This window comes from Danio rerio, chromosome 11, assembly GCF_049306965.1.
Source record: "Danio rerio strain Tuebingen ecotype United States chromosome 11, GRCz12tu, whole genome shotgun sequence".
Lineage (NCBI taxonomy): Eukaryota > Metazoa > Chordata > Actinopteri > Cypriniformes > Danionidae > Danio > Danio rerio.
In genome coordinates this window covers 25,433,945-25,457,156 of record NC_133186.1, presented here as the reverse complement: position 1 = coordinate 25,457,156, position 23,212 = coordinate 25,433,945, and the positions used below count along the sequence as shown (strand labels likewise).

General features: G+C 34.1%; 1 protein-coding gene across 50 annotated transcripts in view; it reads left to right on the top strand.

Moving 5' to 3' along the window:
* The window catches only part of plekha6 (pleckstrin homology domain containing, family A member 6), a 174,877-nt gene extending 152,249 nt beyond the window's left edge, over nt 1-22,628 (top strand). For 10 of the 50 annotated variants that reach the window (XM_073916703.1, XM_073916694.1, XM_073916691.1 and 7 more), the window contains 15 exons: nt 579-647; nt 741-821; nt 1,933-2,082; nt 2,158-2,253; nt 3,961-4,072; nt 7,338-7,477; nt 10,147-10,329; nt 11,907-11,982; nt 12,988-13,091; nt 13,289-13,465; nt 14,851-15,000; nt 16,630-16,763; nt 17,104-17,246; nt 17,956-18,052; nt 20,423-22,628. In XM_073916703.1, coding sequence (XP_073772804.1) covers nt 579-647; nt 741-821; nt 1,933-2,082; nt 2,158-2,253; nt 3,961-4,072; nt 7,338-7,477; nt 10,147-10,329; nt 11,907-11,982; nt 12,988-13,091; nt 13,289-13,465; nt 14,851-15,000; nt 16,630-16,763; nt 17,104-17,246; nt 17,956-18,050 — 1,710 coding nt within the window. In that variant the 3' untranslated portion in view covers nt 18,051-18,052; nt 20,423-22,628. The remainder of the gene's footprint in view (nt 1-578; nt 648-740; nt 822-1,932; nt 2,083-2,157; nt 2,254-3,960; nt 4,073-7,337; nt 7,478-10,146; nt 10,330-11,906; nt 11,983-12,987; nt 13,092-13,288; nt 13,466-14,850; nt 15,001-16,629; nt 16,764-17,103; nt 17,247-17,955; nt 18,053-20,422) is intronic. The other 40 variants (XM_073916705.1, XM_073916695.1, XM_073916693.1 and 37 more) reach the window with 7 other exon arrangements.
* Nucleotides 22,629-23,212: the final 584 nt, after the last annotated feature.

The window sequence follows — 23,212 nt, the reverse complement described above, 5'->3', positions numbered from 1 at the left end:
TTTTTCATGTATTGGAATCCCGCCATTTCCAGTGCTTGTTTGCCATGTATTACAATACATCCTCCATTGTGTAGTCATTGTATTGTGTCATCTTGCTCACGTCTTCTGTGTTTGTGTTTCACCTTCTCATACCATCAAGCAAGAAAGCCATTTGTCAGTGTATAGCCTCGACTCAACAGGGGTTATCATTGACATCAACATTTGTGATGGTTTTTAGTTACAGAATAATGCAAACCGCACATTTACATGGCTATTTATTTATATATGTATTTTTTTTCTTTCCTATATATTTATGTAGAATTTTAAATTGTGTTATTATTATTATTATTTTCTGATGGCGTTTGTTTTTGTGTAGTTGTTCATGTATTCATTTAATATGTTGATATGTATTTAATTATATAAAATATTTTGAAATGTTTATTGCGTTTATACATAATAGATATATATTTAAATTATCTTTTGCCTGAAATCATATATTTTTTTAAGTGTTATATTATTCATATTAATTACATCCTGAACTGTAAACCAGAAGACTTGTTTTCACTAATCATTCTGTTTTGTTTTATTCTCTTTTACAGGTGCCTCCATTCCATGAAGTGTATGGTGACTTACATCCCACTCTGAAGCTTAATGAGATTGAGACCAGTGTAAGTCTTTTTGTACAATCATGTATAGCACATCAGCATATCTATTTGCACACAACATAGACCTATAAACTCTTTAATTTTGTCCCTGTTCAGAAACTACTTGGCCGATTGTGTGAACAGAATCGACTTTTGAAAGAGCAAGAGACTGTAGTTCATCGTTTACGAATGGAAAAGGTATTTTATTGCTTGCAGGAGCTTCAAAAAACATTATATATTGTAATTAGTGTTATATATTTTTATAAATTGTCACAGTCTGGTGTGTAGTGTAGAGGGAAAAACAAAGTGTGGATCCAAACAAAGCATTGAAAACATTTAATGAAAAACTATAACTAAACAAAACAGAACTAAAACAAGGCAAGAAAAATCAGGAAACGCACGGGCATCATGGGGGTAACAAAGAAAAAAAAAACAACAGACAATAAGAGGGGAGCACAAACTAAAATATATAGTTCTCGTAATCAGTCCTTGGCAATCCTCCGGCTGTTTGTGTGTGTAATCAATGGCAATCTGAAACAGCTGTGTTGGCGAAGTGCATGACAGGACTTGTAGTTCGATAGTGTGTGTGTAGTTCATTTGATGTGTGTGTAATTTACCAGTGATCTAGAGTCCTTACATTTCTGGTGATTGTTACACATATTATTATATTATATTATATTATATTATATTATATTATATTATATTATATTATATTATATTATATTATATTATATTATATTATATTTTATTATATTATATTATATTATATTATATTATATTATATTATATTATATTATATTATTCATTCATTTATTTTCTTTTTGGCTTAGTCCCTTTATTAATCCGGGGTCGCCACAGCGGAATGAATCGCCAACTTATCCAGCATGTGTTTTATGCAGCGGATGCCCTTCCAGCTGCATCCCATCTCTGGGAAACATCCATACACACTCAATCACACTCATACACGATGGACAATTTAGCCTTCCCAATTCACCTGTACTGCATGTCTTTGGACTGTGGGGGAAACCGGAGTACCCTGAGGAAACCCACACGTACACAGGGATAACATGCAAACTCCCCAGCACTACCTACTGCGCCACTGCGTCTATTATATTATATTATATTATATTATATTATATTATATTATATTATATTATATTATATTATATTATATTATATTATATTATATTAAAAAATAAAATCACTAAATATTTAGTTTGATATTTAAAATTAAATGTTGAACTTCATCCATCAAATCATACCTAAAATATTGCCATCCCTTACATTTCCTGTTCCTTGCAATTTTCAGGACAGCCTAGAGGGTGTGCTGGTGGCCACACATCAAGAGATGGAGCTGTACAGAAACCAGCCGCTGGTAATGGAGAAACTTCAGCTCAAGAAGGAGAGTCTGCAAAACAAGCTGATCAACATCAGAGGAGAGCTTTCACAGGCCTCAAGTGTAAGACACCAGACACCTTTAAAATCTATTAAACACTCACCAGCAGATGTTTTGAATGATTCTCCATGTTGACAGGCCCTGACCACCACCCGAGTGGAGTTTGAGGCGCTGGAGGATGATGTGAATGCCATTCATGGGGATTTGTGGGAGCAGCTGAATGCTGGAGGGCAGGTATGGTGGATTTGAGCTTCATGTTTGTCATTATCATCATCATCATCAGCGTTCAACATCCTCATTAGTTTCAATGCCTTGCATCTTCCATTTGCACAGCTCATTTATTAATGAAGACGTATGGCATGCAAATGATGCCAACTGCAAGTTCTGGATCACTCTTATGTCATTAAAATGATCATTTTAATGATACTGAATTAATTAGACTAGTAAAATGAGATCTATAGCAATTATTTATTACAGCTATGGAAATATTTAGAGAGCTCGGTTCCTATGGATGTATGAGACATGGTTATTTCTTTTACTAATTGCTTTTTTCCCAGAAGTTGGTTTTTGGCATTTGATAACAAAATGTGCCATGTTTTTACGTTTATATTAATTTGCTGAAAACACAATACTGATGTTTTAACTTTAGAAGAGATAATTATTCAATATGTTACCATATCTTTATTAAATAAAAAAAAGACTCTAAATTAAACTGTTACTCTATGTAACTATTTAACTATTAAAAATCTGTGTGCGCAGAATTCCACAGTTTTTTTTCAGATTTCTGCAGATTTTTAGCCCATCATTATTTCTGTTTATTTACTTGAGTAAATGTGTGTAAGTCTATATTAATTTATTTTTTTAATTAATGAAAGTAATATTATTGACTAATATGATAAAACGTCCATCTGATTTATGTACAATGCAGTTTGTAAAGTAATATTTTCTGTCTTTTAGTAGATATATTATATGAGAGACATGCTTTGTTTACCAAATAAAGCGAATCTAGTTGGATTTGCATTCTAAACATTAAATAAAAGTTAAAAAATGTTATTTTTTATTTCATATATTAAGGTTTCACTTATTATACTCCCAAAATATTTCCGCAGAAATCTGCAGATTTTTACCAAAATTACCAAATTAGCCTATTACCCACTGTAATTTATTTATGTTTTTTTATTTTTATATTTTTGTTTTTTTTTACATTATATCCTACAATTTGTATTACTTGTTTTTAATTTAATCCAATTTAATTTAATTTAATTTAATTTTACCATCATAAAATATGGAGCTAAGATTATGTGTATTTTTGAGTCATAGTTATTTAATTATGTTTTACTCTGTAAAGTACATTTCCATAAAAAACTAAAATGTATAACATAAAAGTATAAAATAAAATAAATAGGTTTATATTAATTCATTTAAAATCAATATTTATTAGAATAAACCAATATTTTTCATTAAAAGTGTACTTAATGACAATATGTTTTTATGAAATCTAGAAGAAATGTTATCGGACCTTCATAGAATTTAAAAAATATTAACATTTTTCTCAAACACATTCCTATTCTATTCAGTACATGCAGATTAACAGTCTATTATTGTTTTTGTTTATTGTGTATACATATTTTAAATGACAATGCAATTAAATCATATATAATAAATCCAACAAAGAGATTAATAAATCAAGAGAAACTGAGATATCCCCTCCCCCCATACTGTAGGTGTGTTAAATTTACCAGCAATGAAACATGAATTCCTGATTCATATGAGTGGAAATGAATTATGTAATCAATAAATCACAGCATGTGATTCTCTTGTTAATTATTAATAAAAAGGTAAATGCATTTTTATAATGATCCTGACAGCACTCTTCAATAATGCAGATGTGTTTTTTGTTGCAATTAATTGCCTGTCTAACAGAATCTCCTCTTGTCTCAGAGTGAACTGGTGCACAGACACATTCAGAAGGAATTCTGGAGGGTTCAGGATGTCCTGGAGGGGCTGCACAAGAACAACCCGTCCCGAGGGACAGACACAGCCAAGCACAGAGGTCAGATGATCATCACCATATGCAAAAATTTTGAAACATTGCCTCAGAATTTATTGCAAACAAGATTCTGCTTCTATCTGACTAATATTAGAATGTTATTTAAGTTGGGTTCAACTATAAAAATACCAAAAATGAAATAATTTAGGGAACAATTTAACCCTTTAAATTGCAGTTTTTTTAAATAATGCCAAATTAGTTATTTTTTGGATTATTACAGTTATTTTTGTGCAGTGTCAGATTTAATGTAAAACCTGTTATCACAATTACAATATTTTACAATTCTCATGTACTAACCACATCCTAAAGTGTATACCAGTACAGCAGTTACATTATTGCATTTCCTTTTCAACAGGAAATCTATTAAGCAAAGAATGCATTGCTTTTGTGCTTAAATGGGATTACATGATGCCATGTTAATAGGTTTAAATGGGCATAATTTTGTCCGTAAGGTCCTGAGTGTAACTATGTTTTGTGCCTAGAATGAAATAGATTTAGAACAGAAATTAGGGTGAAATATGAATATATATAATGTCAGTAATATTACTACTTCTTAGTACTAATACTATTTCTTATAACTATAATACCTTATCACAAGGCCGTAATCTGCACACAGAAATCCGCAAATTTACACAAAGTTTTAGCCCATTATTAGTCTATTTATAGTCTATTTATTTACATGTGTAAATGTGTGTAAATTTATGCTTATTCAGTTTTTAAAGGTATTTCATTAATATTATTGACAAATATGAAAATGTTCATATAATTTATTCACAATACAGTTTGTTAAGTAATATGTTTTGTTTAATAGTAGAAATATTATATGAGAGACTTGCTTTTTTACCAAATAAGTGGATGTAATTTTATTTGCATTGTAAACATTAAAAAACAGTTAAAACAGTTTTGACAAAATGCTGCGCAAAAATAGCAAAAAGTGTCGGCAGATTTTGTCTGGCCCTACCCATAACTCTTATAACTAATAAAACAAATAAATAAATAGATAAACATCTTATTACTAACAGTTGCATTTTTTGCTGTTTCTTGAAAATCTAAGACAGGCAGGTTATTTAATTTCGAGAGGAGCACGTGCTTATGATTGATCACGGCTGGTCCCGCATTAGCTAGTGCATGATTCACCAATCAGAGGATTTCTAACTCACTATAAATAACAAGAGTTTCTTACTTCAGTTATCTTCATCTTGAAGAATCCTCTCCTCTGTCCCTACTCCTCCACCTTTTCCTTTAAAGGGTGGCACGGTGGCCCAGTGTACTGTTGAAGCAAGAACATGACTGGTTTAGGTCTTTAACAGGCTGGTTAACGTTTCTGTGCGGAGTTTGCATATTCTCCCCGTGCTCGTGTGGGTTTTCCCCGGGTTCTCAGGTTTCCTCCCACAGTCCAAAGACATGCATCATATGTGAATTGATTAATCTAAATCGGCACTACAGTCAAGCTCTTAACCAGCAGTATATCTATATAGCAATTTCCAATTTGCCATTAGCCATAATAAGGGGGGAGCCCTCGAGACCTACCTGAGCTTAAACTCCTCTCTCACCCTGCAAATGGGAGGAACCCCCGGGCTCAAGGATCTCATGAGCTCAGAGCTCTCTCCCAGGACAGCATGCCAAACTCACTTTATGATCAATCATCGGCTAAGTGTGAACTTTTGAAATATATATAAATATATATTTTTATATTTAATACCCTAACCCTAACCCTATACACACACACACACACACACACACACATATATATATATATATATATATATATATATATATATATATATATATATATATATATATACACACACACACATATACATATATATACAGGGCTTGACGTTACCTTTGCCTGGTTGGAAATACTTGTTGTTTTCTGAAAAGCAGGGTTCGACAGTAAAGATGGCCCAATATTCATGCTAATGTGATCTTAGAATCGAGAAGCAGCTTGACTGACAAAGATCGCACAAAGTTCGCACAAGCAAAAGAAAGCAGGTGAATACCAAATGAGAGAATGATTACTCGAACGCACAGGTGGTGTGATGTTCGTTAAAAAGTGTGCACGCGACTGTTAAAAAAAGCGCACGTGCGACTGTTAAAAAAGAATATGTGCTCCCGTTTACTTAGGTGAAGCAACTGTGTCTAGAGAAAATGCAACTGGTGCGATCGGTTTTCTTTGAAATAGACTGTAAAAAAGTGAACAACAAAATTGTGGCTAGTGAAAATGGCGAGTGGCTATGAATTCCTTATTTTTTTAAAATATGTCCCAATTGATATTCAACGGAGCGAGGAAATTTGTACAGTGTTTCCAATAATATATTTTTTAAGGGGGGGGGGGTCTTATTTGTTTTTGTTTGACTGAAATAAAAGCGGCGATGTGGTGGAGGAGTTGGTAGCGCTGCCGCCTCACAGCAAGAAAGTCACTTTTTCGAGCCTATGCTCGGTCAGTTGGCGTTTCTATGTAGAATTTGCATGTCCTCCCCGTGTTGGCTTGGGTTTACTCCGGGTGCTCCGGTTTCCCCCACAAGTCCAAAGACATGTGGTACAGGGGAATTGGGTTGGCTAAAATTGACCGTTGTATGTGTTTGTGAATAAGTGTGTATGAATATTTCTCAGTGATGGGTTGCAGCTGGAAGGGCATCCGCTGCGTAAAACATATGCTGGATAAGTTGGCGGTTCATTCTGCTGTGGTGACCCCTGAATAACAAAGGGACTAAGCGGAAAATAAATTAAATGAATGAATGAATGCTAACTGTGTAAACTGTGTGAAGAAGGATTCTACGGGGAGTCACAACAAGTTCTACTTTGACATCTCTGCATGAACAAAAAAAAAGTTCACTTCAGAATATCCACATGGCCCTGCTTGATGAATTTTCTAGCTAAACAATCAATCATTTTTAGAGAGAAGAAAGAAGAAGGTTGAGTTCCCGACCTTTGTCATGACTTATGCACATCGAGAAGGTCATGCGTAACGTAGTTGACAAACTGCGGAAAAATACCAAAGAGCTGCAATGTTATGCTGGAGGAATGTTAAAAGAAAGCCTTTCGCCTGCTGTTGCATTTCCGCTATTAGAGTGTTTCTCACTTGTGCGTGCGTTGTAAACAGCCTTAGTAATTGGAAAAAAGAGAGCGAGGTCATTGGTTTTATGATTGAATTATGCTTTATTGGAATAAAACAGCAATGCGTAGAGCGCATTACAGGGGGGGATTATTAGGTTACTTTTGACGTCCCGACACAACTTAACTCTATTATCTGTCTGTGTTTCAGTAGCCAGTGGAGCATCGGGCTCTTTCAGCACAAACAGTCCTGCGAGTCCTTTAAGTTCAGTGAGTCTGACAAGTCCTCTCAGCCCCTTCTCTCCTGTGCCCGGCTCTCAGCCCTCTCCCACCAAACATCTGGCCACAGAGGTATTACACACACCATTATTCTTTGCTGAAAGACTGCTGCTCATTATAGTGTGTTAAGTGCAATGTTGTGGCGTTTGTTGAACTAACAGACTGTTTAAATAAAGAGGTGGTGTTCTATTTCCTCTAATTCAATCAGAGCAGATCATAGGACTTACAGTAGCAGTTGCTTTCAGAGGGGTTGTTGTTCGTGTTCGACTTGGACAGCTTCATTTGTTGCAATTCATATTTGCTCCTCTAGTCTTATTTTAGGATAGATAATAAAATAAGAAAGTGATGATTGTGGTTATCATTTAGAAATGTTTAAATTATGCTGTAATAGAGTATAAAAGTGGGTTAAAGATACTTTTTTATTATAATTTTATTGTTGTTGTTTTTAAAGATAACTTATAACTTAAAACAGATCGTTTATGCATTGTGTACATCCCTCAGCCTGCATCAGAATAGACAAGAATTGGATATCAATATTTATGATAAAGCCCCTCCTATGCATACAGTACAGCCTTTCTAACAAAAAAGTGTAAAGGGAATGAGTAAAAAAGGTGATTTTCAGGATATTTACTGTCTAAAGTGACTTTAAAAATTAAAAGTAAAAAAGAAAACCCGAAATAAAAACACAGCAACATACATACATTCTGCTTGCATATTCTTATAGCATAGTTTTTGGTGCTTAATGCATTGTGATCAGACTTAAGCCTTTAATATATATTTATGTGTGAAACTGAAAAAAGCTCTAACAACTCTTCTGTGCTCAAAAAAATAAATAAATAAATAAAAAACTCTTAGACCCTAGAGGGCTAATAACAAAGTTGCTGGTGAAAAAAAAATGCATTACCCATAATTCTATAGAGACATGACGACACAATGACAAAAAAAAACCTCTTTACACTTTGTCAATCTCCATGAACCACCAAGAATGAATTAATGACACAAGTAACTTTCCTTTCACTCTTAAGTCCCTTTAATGTTTGAGAACCTGATATTAGAGCGATCCAAGTTAAGTGGTGAAATAATTCTCATGTCACAATACATATATTCACTTTAATTTAGGTTTAGTTTTTCAGGTTTTGATTACATTAAAATCAAAATTATAAAATGTAGTTTTTTTTTAGTTACCTAACCATAGACTATATCATGGAATACAATAGAATATATGTCACAAAAAATCTAAACATTGCAATGCCAGTTTTTTAAGCTATAACATCCATCCTTGGCCTGCATAAAATGTGTATTTTGCAGTTAACACATCATACCTTGTTTCTAAACTTTGTATATAATCAGCTCCTTTAAATCAGTATTAAAAAACAACATTTCTTATCATATTAATTTGACACTTTTTAATACTTAGATGGTGAAAAAACTTTCAAAATGAAGAAGTTTAAAAGCAGACAAGGCAAAGTTTAAAAGCAGTGTTGGGGCTAACGCATAAGAAGTTATGCAAGTTACGTAATAATGTTACTTTTTTAAGTAACTGATGAAGTAACACATTACTTTTAAAAAATAAGTAATAATATTTGAGTTACTTTTTTAAAAATGTAAAACGAGTTACTTTTTAGTTTATTTAATTAGCTTATAAAAATAAATTGCTGAATTAAAATTAATTTAGACACAATGAAACACGCAGTCAACACATAGCAGAAAAGAAAAAGGGAATTATAGTCTCAATGGAGAGTGATTTTACTCAAGACAAAAGTAGTTTAAAGTACAAAAGTAGCAAACACATTGCTTTAAACTTTCAATATATAGCATGCATAGCTCTGGGGTCAGGAGGTTCTCTAATAACATTATTAAAAAATAAATATGTATATACATATATATAATGCGTTTTTAAAGGTAAATTTAGATGTAGGTTATACAGTGCTTTGCTAACTTCATAGCTTCTCTATTAAAAAATAAAAAATAAAACTTCTGAAATAGATCAATCCTCAGCCAGGACAGAAAATGTAACGCAAAAGTAATGCAAAAGTAACGTAACACATTACTTACATAAAAAAGTAATTAAGTAATGCACCTAGTTACTTTTTTTTGGGAGTAACATTGTAATGCATTACTTTCAAAAGTATTTTTCCCCAACATTGTCTGTTAGCTTTTTAGCATAATCACAAAGATCTCAATCAGAAACTGAGTAAATGTAATCAAATTATGATTAAATAAGGTCCAAAGACTATTTCTGTGTCTAATACCTGTTTCTGGCTGTATGGTTCTGTTTTGTTTTTGGTTATTTAGCTGTAGTCATTCTGGTTAATGTGTTTGCTAGTGTTCATATTGTAGGTGATCCACTCCCACAGTGATACGCTACCAAAATAAACACAGAATTTTACACCTTTTTGGGTTTCTAGTGCATAGAGAGTATTCAGATAAATCAGTCCGTGACTGAACTGCACATTTCAGATTTTAAATTGTAGGTAAAACAGATCTAAGCTCACAGTTGCTTTTGCTAGCAATGATTCTTACGAAAGTATGATGTGTGTGGGAAGTGTGCAGGTCAGTGTTTATTAGTGGTTGTGGTGAGGGATCCATATTTGCTTCCCATGATTCAGTCCGCCCTCCACCTGGCTTAGTTGCTCCTGATGCACAGCTTTCTTTCCAACTTTCTCCTCCCTATCTGTATCTTTTTACTCTCTCTCTCTTCCCTTTTCCTTTTTATTTTTTCCCTTGCCTTCCTAACGTAGGAGGCTATTCCTCCACGACCTCCACTCCCAAAATCGTACCAGCCCTTGGAATCCTCCCAGTCCTTTCCCCCCTCTGTCCCTCCCCTGCCTTTAGACAGCAATGCCTGGCAGCGCAGCATGGGCCGCAATTCAGGCATCCACCAGGAAGGCTACAAGGATGACGGAGATTTCCACAGCAGAAAGGTACCTCTGAGAGGCGGCCACAAACTAAGAGAACAAGGAATCGCACTTCTAATGTGTCCATTTTCATTCCACAATCATTTTTTCCACAATCATCGACAACTAGGGATGCACCGATATGAAAATTTGGGCCAATACCAACAACACCTTATATTTAAAAGCTAATAACTGCTAAATGGATGCAATCAGGAATTGCATTTATTCCATCTATTCAGCAGTTATTAGATTTTTTTGCCTGATTACAAAAACAAAATGCAAATATGTATATATATATATATATATATATATATATATATATATATATATATATATATATATATATATATATATATATATATATATATATATATATATATATATATATATATATAATTAGGGGTGTGTTATAATTCGGTTCAGTTACATTTATTATGCCATCGATTCGTTTCAATATCTCAGTGCATCACGTTGCATTGACAACGCTTTTCATAAACAATTGAATAATTTACTTTGCAACACAATAATTCTTGTATTAAAATGTATCATTTATAAATATATTGATATATTATATGTAATTCAATTTGGTCTTTTAATACAAAATTATACTGTGAATCTACTGTGACTTCAATTTTAATTGCTCAAAGAAAACACTCTTTTTGAATGTATCAAACAAAACTAAAGTACATGCACAGAAACAACATGATCATTTATATAATATAAAGAAATGCATTTATTGTCCTGCTTGCTTTTTGATCATTGTTGAGCGAGTCCTTAAAAGACTGTGATTGGTCACAACAGAAAAGGCTGCGATTGGCTCCAATGGTCAGCGTGGCTTTTGCAGCCAATACCGATATGGCCACCGATATTTATATATCGTGCATCACTATCAACAACATCTTCCGTTCATTCTTACTAACTACATTGCTTTCTTTTTTCTGTTTCATTTTTTCACTTTATATAATTTGTTTTGCCTTCATAATTGTTTCTTTTATCCCTTTATGTAACATCATCTCAGTATAAAACATGTTGTAAGACATAGCAAATATTACATTAAATCACATAGAGTAACTTTTCCGAAGTTCCAATTTTCCTTCCATCTTCTCTAGTTGCACTATTAAAGTCCACACTACCCATTTTATGTGTGTCTGTGTTAGATCATTTTAAAAGGTGGTAGTGTAAAAGTGTGCTTCGATTGCTTTTTCTTATTGCCATATTCTCCCCTGTAGCCTCATGCATTCCAGGCTTCTATTCATCATGCCATAGATTAACCTACAGAAGCCCTCACTGTCCCTCACATTTATTTTTTTTGGTTGTATGTTAAGAATAACTGTTATCATAAAAAAATAACTAGAGTCTGTGTCATCTGAGGATGGCTTTGTGAACATATAGGTATGGGATTGCTAAAGGCTTTTTTAAAATTATAATATGATTAAAAAATCTACTAATAATCAAATACATTTCCACTAGATCCTAAATTTGATCCTGTCAGAAGGATCTTTTGGCTTGGCTGGTTTCAATTATAGCAGAAATTCCAATAGCAATCCTGTACATTGAATTAGAATTTTTTTGCAGGGGGTTACATTTCATATGTTCTTTTCCAGCACAACTATAACTCGCAGGGAGAAAAGACCAGTGACTTTGAGACAGAGCAAGACAGGTTATCCAACCAGAATAAAGGTAAGAAACATTTCTGATCTTATATTTAGACAACAAGAGGTTGAAAAACAGTCATATTTAAATTGTTTTACTGCAGGGAAAATAAGTATTAAACAAGTCACCATTTTTCTAAGAAAACATATGTGCTGTTGACTTGAAATTTTCACCAGATGTTGACAGCAACTAAAGAAATCCATATATGTAAAGAAAACAGATCTAATTGGTTAAAATTAAATCATGTGTAATAAAACACAGGAAAAACTATTGAACACATGAAGAAAGGGAGGTATAGAAAGGCAGTGAAAGCCCAGACAGCAGCTGAAATCTCTCAGTATTCAGCAACCCTCTGCCCTTCATCATTGTAAATTGATATTAGCTGCTTTAAACCAACATCTAAATCACCAGGATGATGAAGATGAAACCAGGGTGGACATTTCAGCAAGACAACGATTCAAATCACAGTTAAGGAAATTCTCAAATGCTTTCAGCGAAAGAAAATCAAGCTGTAGGATGGCTCAGTCAATCACCTGACTCGAATCCAATAAAAAATTTAAAATAAAGATCAAATTTGATAAATGAGGCCCACAGAACCGTCAAGATTTGTACACACTGATGAAGTTTGTAAAAACTCTGAACAGTTTTTGTGACTTCATTCTACAAATGAGAGGCGTCTTTAAACTTTCATTACCAAACAGGTCTTTTGTATAAAGTATTAAATGTGTTTTAATAGATCAGAACTTTCTCCTTGTGTCATTCCGTTCTTATTACACATAACTCTTTTTTTTTTTTGTTTTGTAGTATTTTTATGTTTTTTTGTTTGGGTTTTTCCAAAATCTGGTCTAATTGCATGTTAACATCTCCTTTAGAAATATTATTCCTAGGAAAAAAACATGATGTGTTCGATACTTATTTTCCCTGCGGTTTTTGTAAAACTACAGTTATAGTTTAGACAACATACAAACACAACTGCAAATAAAGTCTAGAAGCAACCTCTATAGCTTTATAGTCTATAACTTTTTCTTGCAGTTGGAATCGTTCCACCGAGGACCAAGTCCCCTTCAGAAGAAAAGAACAATTCTGATGCCGTCCAGCGCAGAAACGGGAAGGTGCCCAATGGCCACATTTCAAGAGTGGGTTTAATCCGTAGTAAAAATGTTTAAACAGCAACTATTTCTTGAGAGAATATAAATGACTATAGATTATATCAATTCCCATTGTTTTTAACTACGTAAATAAGATACAGATCCATATTATATGTTTAGATTTAGTAGGACTATGGGTTGACTTTTGTAAATGCATTTCATAATGTGTCGAATGTGTGTTCCAGGAGAGGCCAAAGAGTGCTGTGTTCCCCGCAGAGGTGAAGTCTAAAATGAGTGTGGAGGAACAGAATGAGAGGATACGAAGAAACCAGAGCAGCTCCGTCAGAGACAAGAGAAGAAGCCTTAACCTTTCCAGCAACCAGCACATTGACGGCTTCAAGTCTTCGACAAGCTACAGAGTGGTTAGCCTCATATTTCTGCACATATTTGTTTGATTCTGTACTGAAACAGTGATGAATTACTCCAAGGTTAGCAGGTAGCTTATGCGTCACCACAGCTCATGTGGTTTGAGTTAAATTCTTACACCTACTTTTTATAAGGGTCAGTTTTTTTATTGTATTTCAATTATCATTTAAGCGCTTAGTACTGTATATAACAGAAGGAAAAAAATATATATAAATATTATTATATATATAATATATATTATAATATATATTTATCTCTATTATATTATAAATAAAAAGAGACAAATTATTATTATTATAAATATGTATAAATTATATCAAACAAACATACCTAAAAGTGTTTTTATATAAATTATATTAAAATTGAGATATATGTATACAGTTAAAGTCAGAATTATTAGCCCCCCATAGATTTTTTTCTTTTTTAAATATTTCCTAAATTATGTTTAACAGAGCAAGACAATTTTCACAGTATGTCTGATAATATTTTTTCTTCTGGAGAAATTCTTATTTTTTATGTTGGCTAGAACAAAAGCAGCTTTTAATTTTTAAACACCATTCTAAGGACAAAATTATTAGCTCCTTTAAGCTATATTTTTTGATAACCTAATTAACCTAGTTAAGTCTTTTAATGTCACTTAAAGCTAAATAGAAGTGTCTTGAAAAATATCTAGTGAAATATAATATATATATATATATATATATATATATATATATATATATATATATATATATATATATATATATATATATATGTATATGTATATATCTTTACCATTTGTGTATTACTCCGCCCACATACAGCCAGCAAAAAGCAGACGCTACAGATCTAAAGTGTCTTTAGAATCTTTAAAAGATGCTTGCTCAGCTGTTTAACTGTCAGCTTATGATTTGAATTAAACACGGAAGAAAGTAGTGCCTCATACAAAAGGGGTTTTGAGACTCTCCATGTTTGATTTTGTTTTTATATACACAATTATGCCGTCAAACTGTTATATATATCACACTTGTAGTAGTGTGATATGGCTGTATATCGGCACTGGTGGGGGCACCAAGGTATTTGGCCTGCGGCCTCATGCCAACGCATGCCTCCCACCGATATACAGCCATATGCTACTCACTGCTACTCGTGTGATATTGCTCATATATATATATATATATATATATATATATATATATATATATATATATATATATATATATATATATATATATATATATATATATATATATATATAAATAATTAACAATAATCATTGCATTTATTGTGTTAGTATACTGTAAGTATCTTCTCATCATTATGAAAATATATTTACTAATGGCAAACTATGCATATTTTTTGCAGTTTATGCATTGAGCCTGCTGTTCTGCTTGTTGTCCAGGTACGGAGGAGAGTTACAGCTGATGAGGTGGATATAAAGGGTCTTGAGGCAGCTGTGAGGGGAGAAGGTATGGAGTCGCCCAGGGAAGAAATTGCTCGTCTGAGACGACAGGTGGAGCCTGAACACTATGATCTGGATCTCAGCAAAGAGGTAAGAGATCACATGGCAGTGCTGTACATTCCATTATGAACAACTTTTTTTTTTCTTTCATGCCATCTAGTAGTTTAAAGGCCCAGTGTGTAATTTTCACCACTAGAGGGCACATTTTCACAACAAACAAAGTCGTAGTTTGATTATGTTATGACTGAGCGTGAAATCCTGAGAGGAATCCCGTCACGTTGTTTAAATTGCAAATCCAGTTGCACCACTTTGTGGACTCATTAGTGTTCCAGTCTAAAAAGGAAGTGTGTTAAGGTGCATTGTTGGGACGTTGCTATTTTGAAGAACTGAAATAGACTGCACCGTTGACCAAATAAATTCTCTTGGTCTAAAATCCAGCACAAAGCGCGTTAGTTATGCAGGTCCAAAACATGTACACATTGCTTGATACACACAGAATGTACAACAATACACAAATATCTTTACATATGAAAACAATTAAAAGACTAAAATGTTTTTAAAAAATTATTATTTTTTACATAAATATAAAAAACACAGTTTCCAGCCTTCTTCATCTCCGGGGTCTTTTTTCAGTTTATTGATGACAATTTGCATTTGTATAATGTTTTTGTTATTAGCAGTATTATTTATTATACGCATATTTATATATGTTTTAATAAAAACAAGTTTAGATTTGTCCACCTGTCGGGTTTTGGAGGGATATGCATCAGTAAATGGTGCATGAGAATAGGACAAGTGTTGTGTTGGAATAGTGTTTGGATATTTTTTGATCACACTTCGTATTATTGTTGTTCATTTATTTGTTTGCTGGATATTAGAACTGAATTTAGAAATAGTTTTGAAACAAATCTTTGTGCATAACAAATGAAATGAAACATATGGATGTCTAATGGATGTCTTTAGTGGAGTGCGTACAACACGAAAGTAAAGGAGTAGAGTAAAAGTAAAATAAAAAGAAAGTAAAGAGGTTGAATGGAGGAGGCGCGTTCTTTACCCTTGCCAGATGGTCTGTTTAACTGTTTTCTCACTAGTGAAGTGTTTAGTTTTTCCACTTAAAAAGTCCGTCATGTAAATAGCAAATGCGCCATAGCGTGATGCAATGGAAGGGAGATGAGATTCTGATTGGTTTAATGCAAATTATTCTCAAAACACAACCATAACTTATTAAGAGAATAAGCCTGTTAGACCATGCGCCAAGGCGCAGAGCGTATTTTTCCATTGTTAAAATAGCAAAAGTGGATTTGGACACGCCTTAATACTTTTGCGCCATGGACAACAATAAAAAAGTGTTTTATTGAATTGTGAGATAAAAGTTACAATTTCCTTTTTGTTTTTTTTTATTGAACAATTGAAATGAGCTTGCATAACATTATTGCACATAAATGCGTGTTTTGAAAACATTATCTGTATAAATCTACGATTGAGGGACAAAGTGTTTCCATTTCTGATTAAGCTTATGCTATGTCCAGTACAGTTTTCTTTGCAAAAAATCTGCAGTCAAATGCTCTGAAGAATAATATAGTTCCTGAATGTGATGCAAGACATCATTATGAATAAAACACATTATGATTGAAACACTTTTTGTCAAACTAAAAATTTGTTTTGTAAAAGATGTAAAGGATGTTCAGTCACGTTTTCGTCATTTTTTATTGGTTCTAGTTGTCCATGCCAGATAAAGTCCTGATCCCTGAGAGATATTTGGACATGGAGCCTAATACACCACTCAGCCCAGAAGAGCTTCGGGAAAAACAGAAGAAAGTTGAAAGAATCAAGACACTGATTGCCAAATCAAAGTATGATGCACATCACATCCTCATCCTCCGCACACCATAAAGCTTCATTTTGTTTTTGTTCAGTCTGTCCAGGCACATTTCTGTTGCCATAAATCATACACAGCACTTGCCATACAACTATAAACCATCAAAATGTTTTAAAATGAGAACAAGCTGTCCAAATGAGTTCAAAAAACAAAAACCAATCCCTCTTGTGTCTTTGAATAACATACATAACAGGTTAGATGTTTATTTTGGAACATCCTTGAGAAAATTCTGACATAACTACAGTAAAAATAATGACTTTAGATGAATCTTTAAGTGCTTCTGTATTGAAAATGAATCTGAATCTTTCCTCCAGTCTGCAAAATGTGGTGCCGGTATTGGACGGGCCAGTGGAGGGACCCAGTAACCCAGAGCAGCAGCTTCACGAGCAGGAAAAACGCATCGAGATCTCCTGTGCTCTGGCCGCTGAGGCATCCCGTCGAAGCCGGCTGCTCTCCGGTGAGGAAGCCTGCCGCCCTGAGGAGCCGGGGCGAGCTGTCACCCCAACTGTCTGACCCTCATACCCTTTCAATGTCACAAGCTCTTCTATGTCCTCAATGCACATTCACCACACTTCAGTGCTGAGGTTGCACTTTAATTACATGTATTTTCTGTTTACCGATCAGTATAAATGATAATATGATTTATTTTTATGATTAAAATCTGCATTCACAAGATTTTCATGTAAGCTGAAATCTAGATGTGTGACCTCTGTACTGAAGCACACTGTCGAGTTCCATCTACAATCACTGGGAAACTGCTTTAGAGTGAGATTTTGCTCAAAATGAAAGATTTTGAATATATTCAGAATCACAAGTGTGTATGAATTGACAAAGAGGACAAACATCAGTATAGAGATTATATATTTAAGAGGAAAAAACACTTTTGTCTATGTAAGCTGCTAAATTAAGATTTATAAACAACCAAAATGCAAAAAAATTAATGCTGATTTTAGTGTCATGCGTTGGATGTTTCTGTCATTTCATTTCATGTTTATTTAAATGAGAAAAAAAGCTGTTGGCATGTATTCATTTTATCTGGCTTGTGGCTCTGTGAGAGGACAGTATTTACAATCTCCTCTCTACCCCACAATTCCTTTTTTAGTTGCTTCATGGCATACATTTTCATTTGATTTTTTTCCCCCCTTCATGATTCCACTGCATTGCAGCCCAGTGTGTCCCCAGCCCCCCTGCCTCCCCAACCAGCCTGGTCCCTCCCCCTTCTGCTGACTACACTGACTCCTCCCACATCATGAAGGTGTGAAGGTGAGTCCCGCCCACTGCACAACAAACCCTCCCCTCTCCTTTCACATCTGGTTCCTCACAAAAAAGGCTCTACCTGGTCCTGCTCATTATATTCCTTGCCTACTTTGATTTTCTGTAGATCTAGAAGTATAATAACCCAGAATAGTCATGCTTCCCATACAGAAAAATGTAATTAAGTTATAAATGTGTGATTAACTGCTTATTTGTGAAGACTCTGCAAACAGCTCCTGTAGAACGGCTTTCATTGTGTATAAATCTTGACACAGAGAGTAAACAAGCTAACAATAAGCAGCTGCTTATTGCATTAATATTCGATGATAATAAGAAACACGTGACGACAGTTGTGAAAGGCCACATTTGAACACGCTCTGCACTAGAATGTGGAACTGCACTTGTGGTTCATTAACAGTTCATTAAAGCATTTTCACCTGCTGGCATCACGTGGGAAGCAAGTGCAGATATTTTAACAACAACCTTTGTACAATTTCTCACCTTATTAACTGTTGGGTCTGAAACAAACATACACAAGTATGCAAATGCTGATGGGATTGTTTAACTAAATGCATTGTGAAACACGATCCCTTGTTAAAATGCATTTAACATGCTTATCTCTGATGGTTGTTACACTCAGCGTTTAAAAGACTCACATGTGTGATAGTTTGAACTGTAACTATGGAGTTCATGCCTCAAATGGTTCAAGTAATGAGAGCCAGGCTCTGTTTGCTTTTGGTATTAAGATGCTTGTTTTGTGTTGGTGTATAATTTCAAACACTTTTCTGATTTCTTTGCAGAGAATGTCTATACAGTTGAAGTCAAAATTATTAGCTTTCCTTTGCATTTTTCTTTTTTTTTTTTTAAACATTTCCAAATTGATGAACAGAGCAAGGATGTTTTCATAGTATTTCTGATAATATTTTTTTCTACTGGAGAAAGTATTTTTGCTTTATTTCGGCCAGAACAAAAGCAGTTTATAATTTTTTTAAAAACATTTTAAGGTCAATATTATTAGCCTTTTTAAGCTATTTTTTCCGATAGTCTACAGAACAAACCATTGATATACACTAACTTGCCTAATTATCCTAACCTGCCTAGTTAACCTAATTAACCCAGTTAAGCCTTTAAATGTAATTTTAAGCTGTATAGAAGTTTATTGAAAAATATCTAGTAAAATAATATGTACTGCCATCATGGCAAAGATAAAATAAATCAGTTATTAGAAATGAGTTATTAAAACTATTATGTTTAGAAATGTGTTGAAAACAAATCTTCTCTCTGTTAAACATAAATTGGGGAAAAAATGAACAGGGCTATTAATTCATCAGGGTTAATAATTTTGACTTCAACTGTTTGTAAATGTATATATGGGCCTACTATGATCTTTATATCTATGATGTCAAACAAGCTCACACATTTTATATAAAAACACCAAAGGAGACTACAGAAAAACAATACACATGGCAAAATCTTTTGTTTCTGCTGCAAGAGCCAAAAAACTGGCTTTAAAATAATGCTCCATTAGTTAAAGTTAGTTTATATTATTATTAGCATGAACAAGCTAATAGCAATACATTTATCACAGTACTTTGTACTTCCTCTTCATTAACGTTAGTAAATGTTAAGTTAAATACCATTAGTTCATGTTAACTACACTAACTTCACCTAGCACAAATTTAACTTTTAATAACACATTAGTTAAGATAAATAATAAATGCTCTAGTAGATTATTCATACTTAGTTAATGTATGAATGTATAAAGATATACTATGTGACCTCATATTGTTTCTATGTTACTTCTCGCGTGTGTTTGTTTGTGAGAGTTTGCGGGCCGAGACAAAGTTGTCGGCAATTCTTTCTATTGTAAATTCATACAGTGTTAAACCCAAGTAAAATCCCAAGCACGCACAGACCTCACATGTTCACATCAAGTGGGAGTGTGCATGGTTTGAGTTTGTGCTCACAACGACGCCCATACAGAGACACAATAACACAACAGAGACACAGTGACACACAGGACAAAGCAGAGCTAGTGTCCGGACTCTGCCACCAAAACAAGAATTTACAAGACCAGAGTGGCAGAACCCTGACAGTGTGGTGTGCCTCGTGTTTCTAGAACAGAAAAGCGTGTTTAGTGAGCCCCCTTACATGTGTATTTAGCATTTCACACTTATGATCAGATTGACTAAATAAAAAAAACGACATAAGACACAATTTCCTTTTTGGGTGTATTGTAAACACATCCGCATGCATAGAGTTTGTTTCAGACCTTAATGTATTTTTTTGTGTTTGTTTGACATTCTTTTTGTTTCAAAATACAGCAGTTTCTGACAATAAATTTCTTCTTCTCTTTTCATCGCTTTCCTTTTTTCCCAGCTCAAGCTCTTGCAGCTGTAAAATTTGACGACGAGCCCTTCTGAGTGTCCAGCAGATAAAGAAAAGATGGAAAAACCCCATCAAACATCAAGAACATTTATTTCGCCTCTGCCAAACATTGTATTTCTTTCACTTACTTGACACAATACCACGCAGAGAAATATTTCAGGATGTTTGGACATCTGCAGAGAGCGCTGGTTATGTCTCCACATAACCCACGGCAGAGCTACATGATTCAATTAACCAAACCATTTTGACTTGGTTTTTCGAGGATCTCAGTCAAATTACAAATAAAAAAAGCTACAAAACTAGCCAGGAAGTGGACGATGTTTACAGATTCATATCTGCTCTCTGTCCCGTTACGGTGACTTGAGTGCGTACAAGCAAAATGATGCTACAGCTGCTCAGGGCGGATTCTGCAGACACAAGCACGTTCGTGACAGGAAAGAGTAAAAGAAGTGAACAGAGGAGAATAGCCATGCTCGAGGAGGTGGTGAAAGCCAGACGAAGGACTACAGCGAAGTTATCGAAGCTCAGTTTATCTGGAAGTCAGATTTTGTAACCGCTGGAATGATAATTGTCTGTGTACAAGCGACCGCTGAGGATTTATGAACGAAAAACCCAGTCGGAGACTTGGAACAATCGGAGGTCGTTGTTGTTTTGATCCAAAAGATGTTGTTGATACAAGAAGACTTGGCGTTGGGCACTTCCCCTCCATCAATGTTAAAGGCCAGACTCACTGTGACTCCTCCTGGCCCTTTATCTTTCCCACGATCCTCTCCGGTTTCACTACTGGGATCTCGAGAACCCTTCAACATTGCAGTCTCTCAAACCATTGTCGGGCCTTGTGTATCTATAAAGAAAGCGTATATATATATATTGATATGACTATTACTCTAATCTTTGCATCAAAGCCATGTGGACTCATCATAATAGTGCTTTTACTGCTAGGACAGTAGTTACCAAATGGTACCTAAATACTTGTGAGAGTGCGTGTGTGTTAGATTAATAAGAAAGCTGAAACATTGGAAGTGTCCTTAGAGTTTTAAGTCTGCTTGTTGAATCAACACGTGTTCATTCGAGGCCAGCAACTTGCATTACAGCCTGTATATATAAAATGACGTTAAATTATGTATCCTGTTGCCCCAACAGAATATCAAAGCCCTTTTTGAGCTGTGGATCGATTATTGTGCCATTTGGAGATTCATTTGGCATTTTGTGTGTGTGTGTGTGTGTGTGTGTGTGTGCGTGCGTGCGTGCGTGTGTGTGTGTGTAAATATAGATCGACATGGAATAAATGGAACAATATTTTGGATTATTTTTCTATCACTGGTAATTACCTCTGTTATCAAGCAGCTTGATTATAATGTATCGTTAAAGTAAAGAACTATTTGCCAAACCATATAAATCTCCTGTTTTGTACTTGGCCCATATCGAAAGGTTTCAAATGCCATGCAAGTTGTTAGCCCATACCGTGCTTTCTGCTTGTCTTTTTTATTTTAATGAGAATCAATCTGTCTTTGGTCTAACGTTTGACTAAACACTGGCCTCCGCTTTGTTTGTGAGAATTTATTTGTTTTTGTTTCTTCCGTCAAGATCTGTCACGGATATTTTTTTGTTCTTATTCCAAAACACAACAGCAACAAAACGAGTTAAGCTTTGAACACAGTATGATCTGGAAAAGAGAAACTGTTTACTTTTAAGCAAAAACAGCCCTGCAGGGGAAGACAGAGATCTATTTTTACCTTTTTTTGTTTTTCTTCAAACTAAATCAATGCTTCGCCTATTTTTCTACGATGTATAAAATGAGGTTTGAGCTTTGTAAATTGACTCAAGAGAGTTTTGATCTGATATATTACGGGAAAACTGATCGAGGCTGATATATTTTTAATTTATTGAGCGAAACTTTACAGCATCCTTTCGGAGGCCTTGTTTAACAGTCATTTTTAAGTGTTATTTTGTAAGTCGTGGTTGGAACGGTCAAGAAATATGTAGCAAGTGGGATTGACTAATTGAAAATAAGCACATTGGACTGTGTAAATATTTGTTTTTCCAATAAAACACTGTATGTCTTCATATTTACCGTGATTAATACTATTTTAAGGAAAAATGAGACTGCTTGAGCTATGCAAATCCAACAAAATAATACTTAATGTGCTTGCTTTAGAAGTACCCTCATGCAATAAAGTGAATGTATTTAAACACTTTTAATTGTAATTAAAATTCTTCATTTGGTCATATTGCTTTACTTCATTTTGATTTAAAGATATAATTCATGTTTTTGATCAAAATAACAAATCATTTGCACTCACTATCCACGAGTTTCTTTTTGCTGGAAACAAAATATGTTTTAGAAAATGTTGACACTGTGACTCCTGGTCACACTTTATTTTGATGGTTGAATATGTTACATCGCATCTACATGTCAACTAATTCTTAATAGATTATAAGTAGACTGTTAGGTTGGGGTTAGGGTTAGTGTAAGTTGACATGTACTTTCTAAGTTTCTTAGTCAGTTAAATGTCTGTTAAAGGAACAGTATCAGCAGATATTAAGCAGATAGTCTACTAGTACTCAAACAGACCATCAAAATAAAGTGTTACCTGACTCCCTACACTTTTAGACCTTACCAGGCTTTTTTTTTACAGTAGAATACTGGCAACACTGCTGCCAGCTACTCACTGTAATGTTTTGTTTACATTGATTGCCAGTGGATTACTGTAACTAAACCATTACAATGACAAACTGGCAACAATGTTGCCAGTAAAATACTGTAACTGAACCATTACA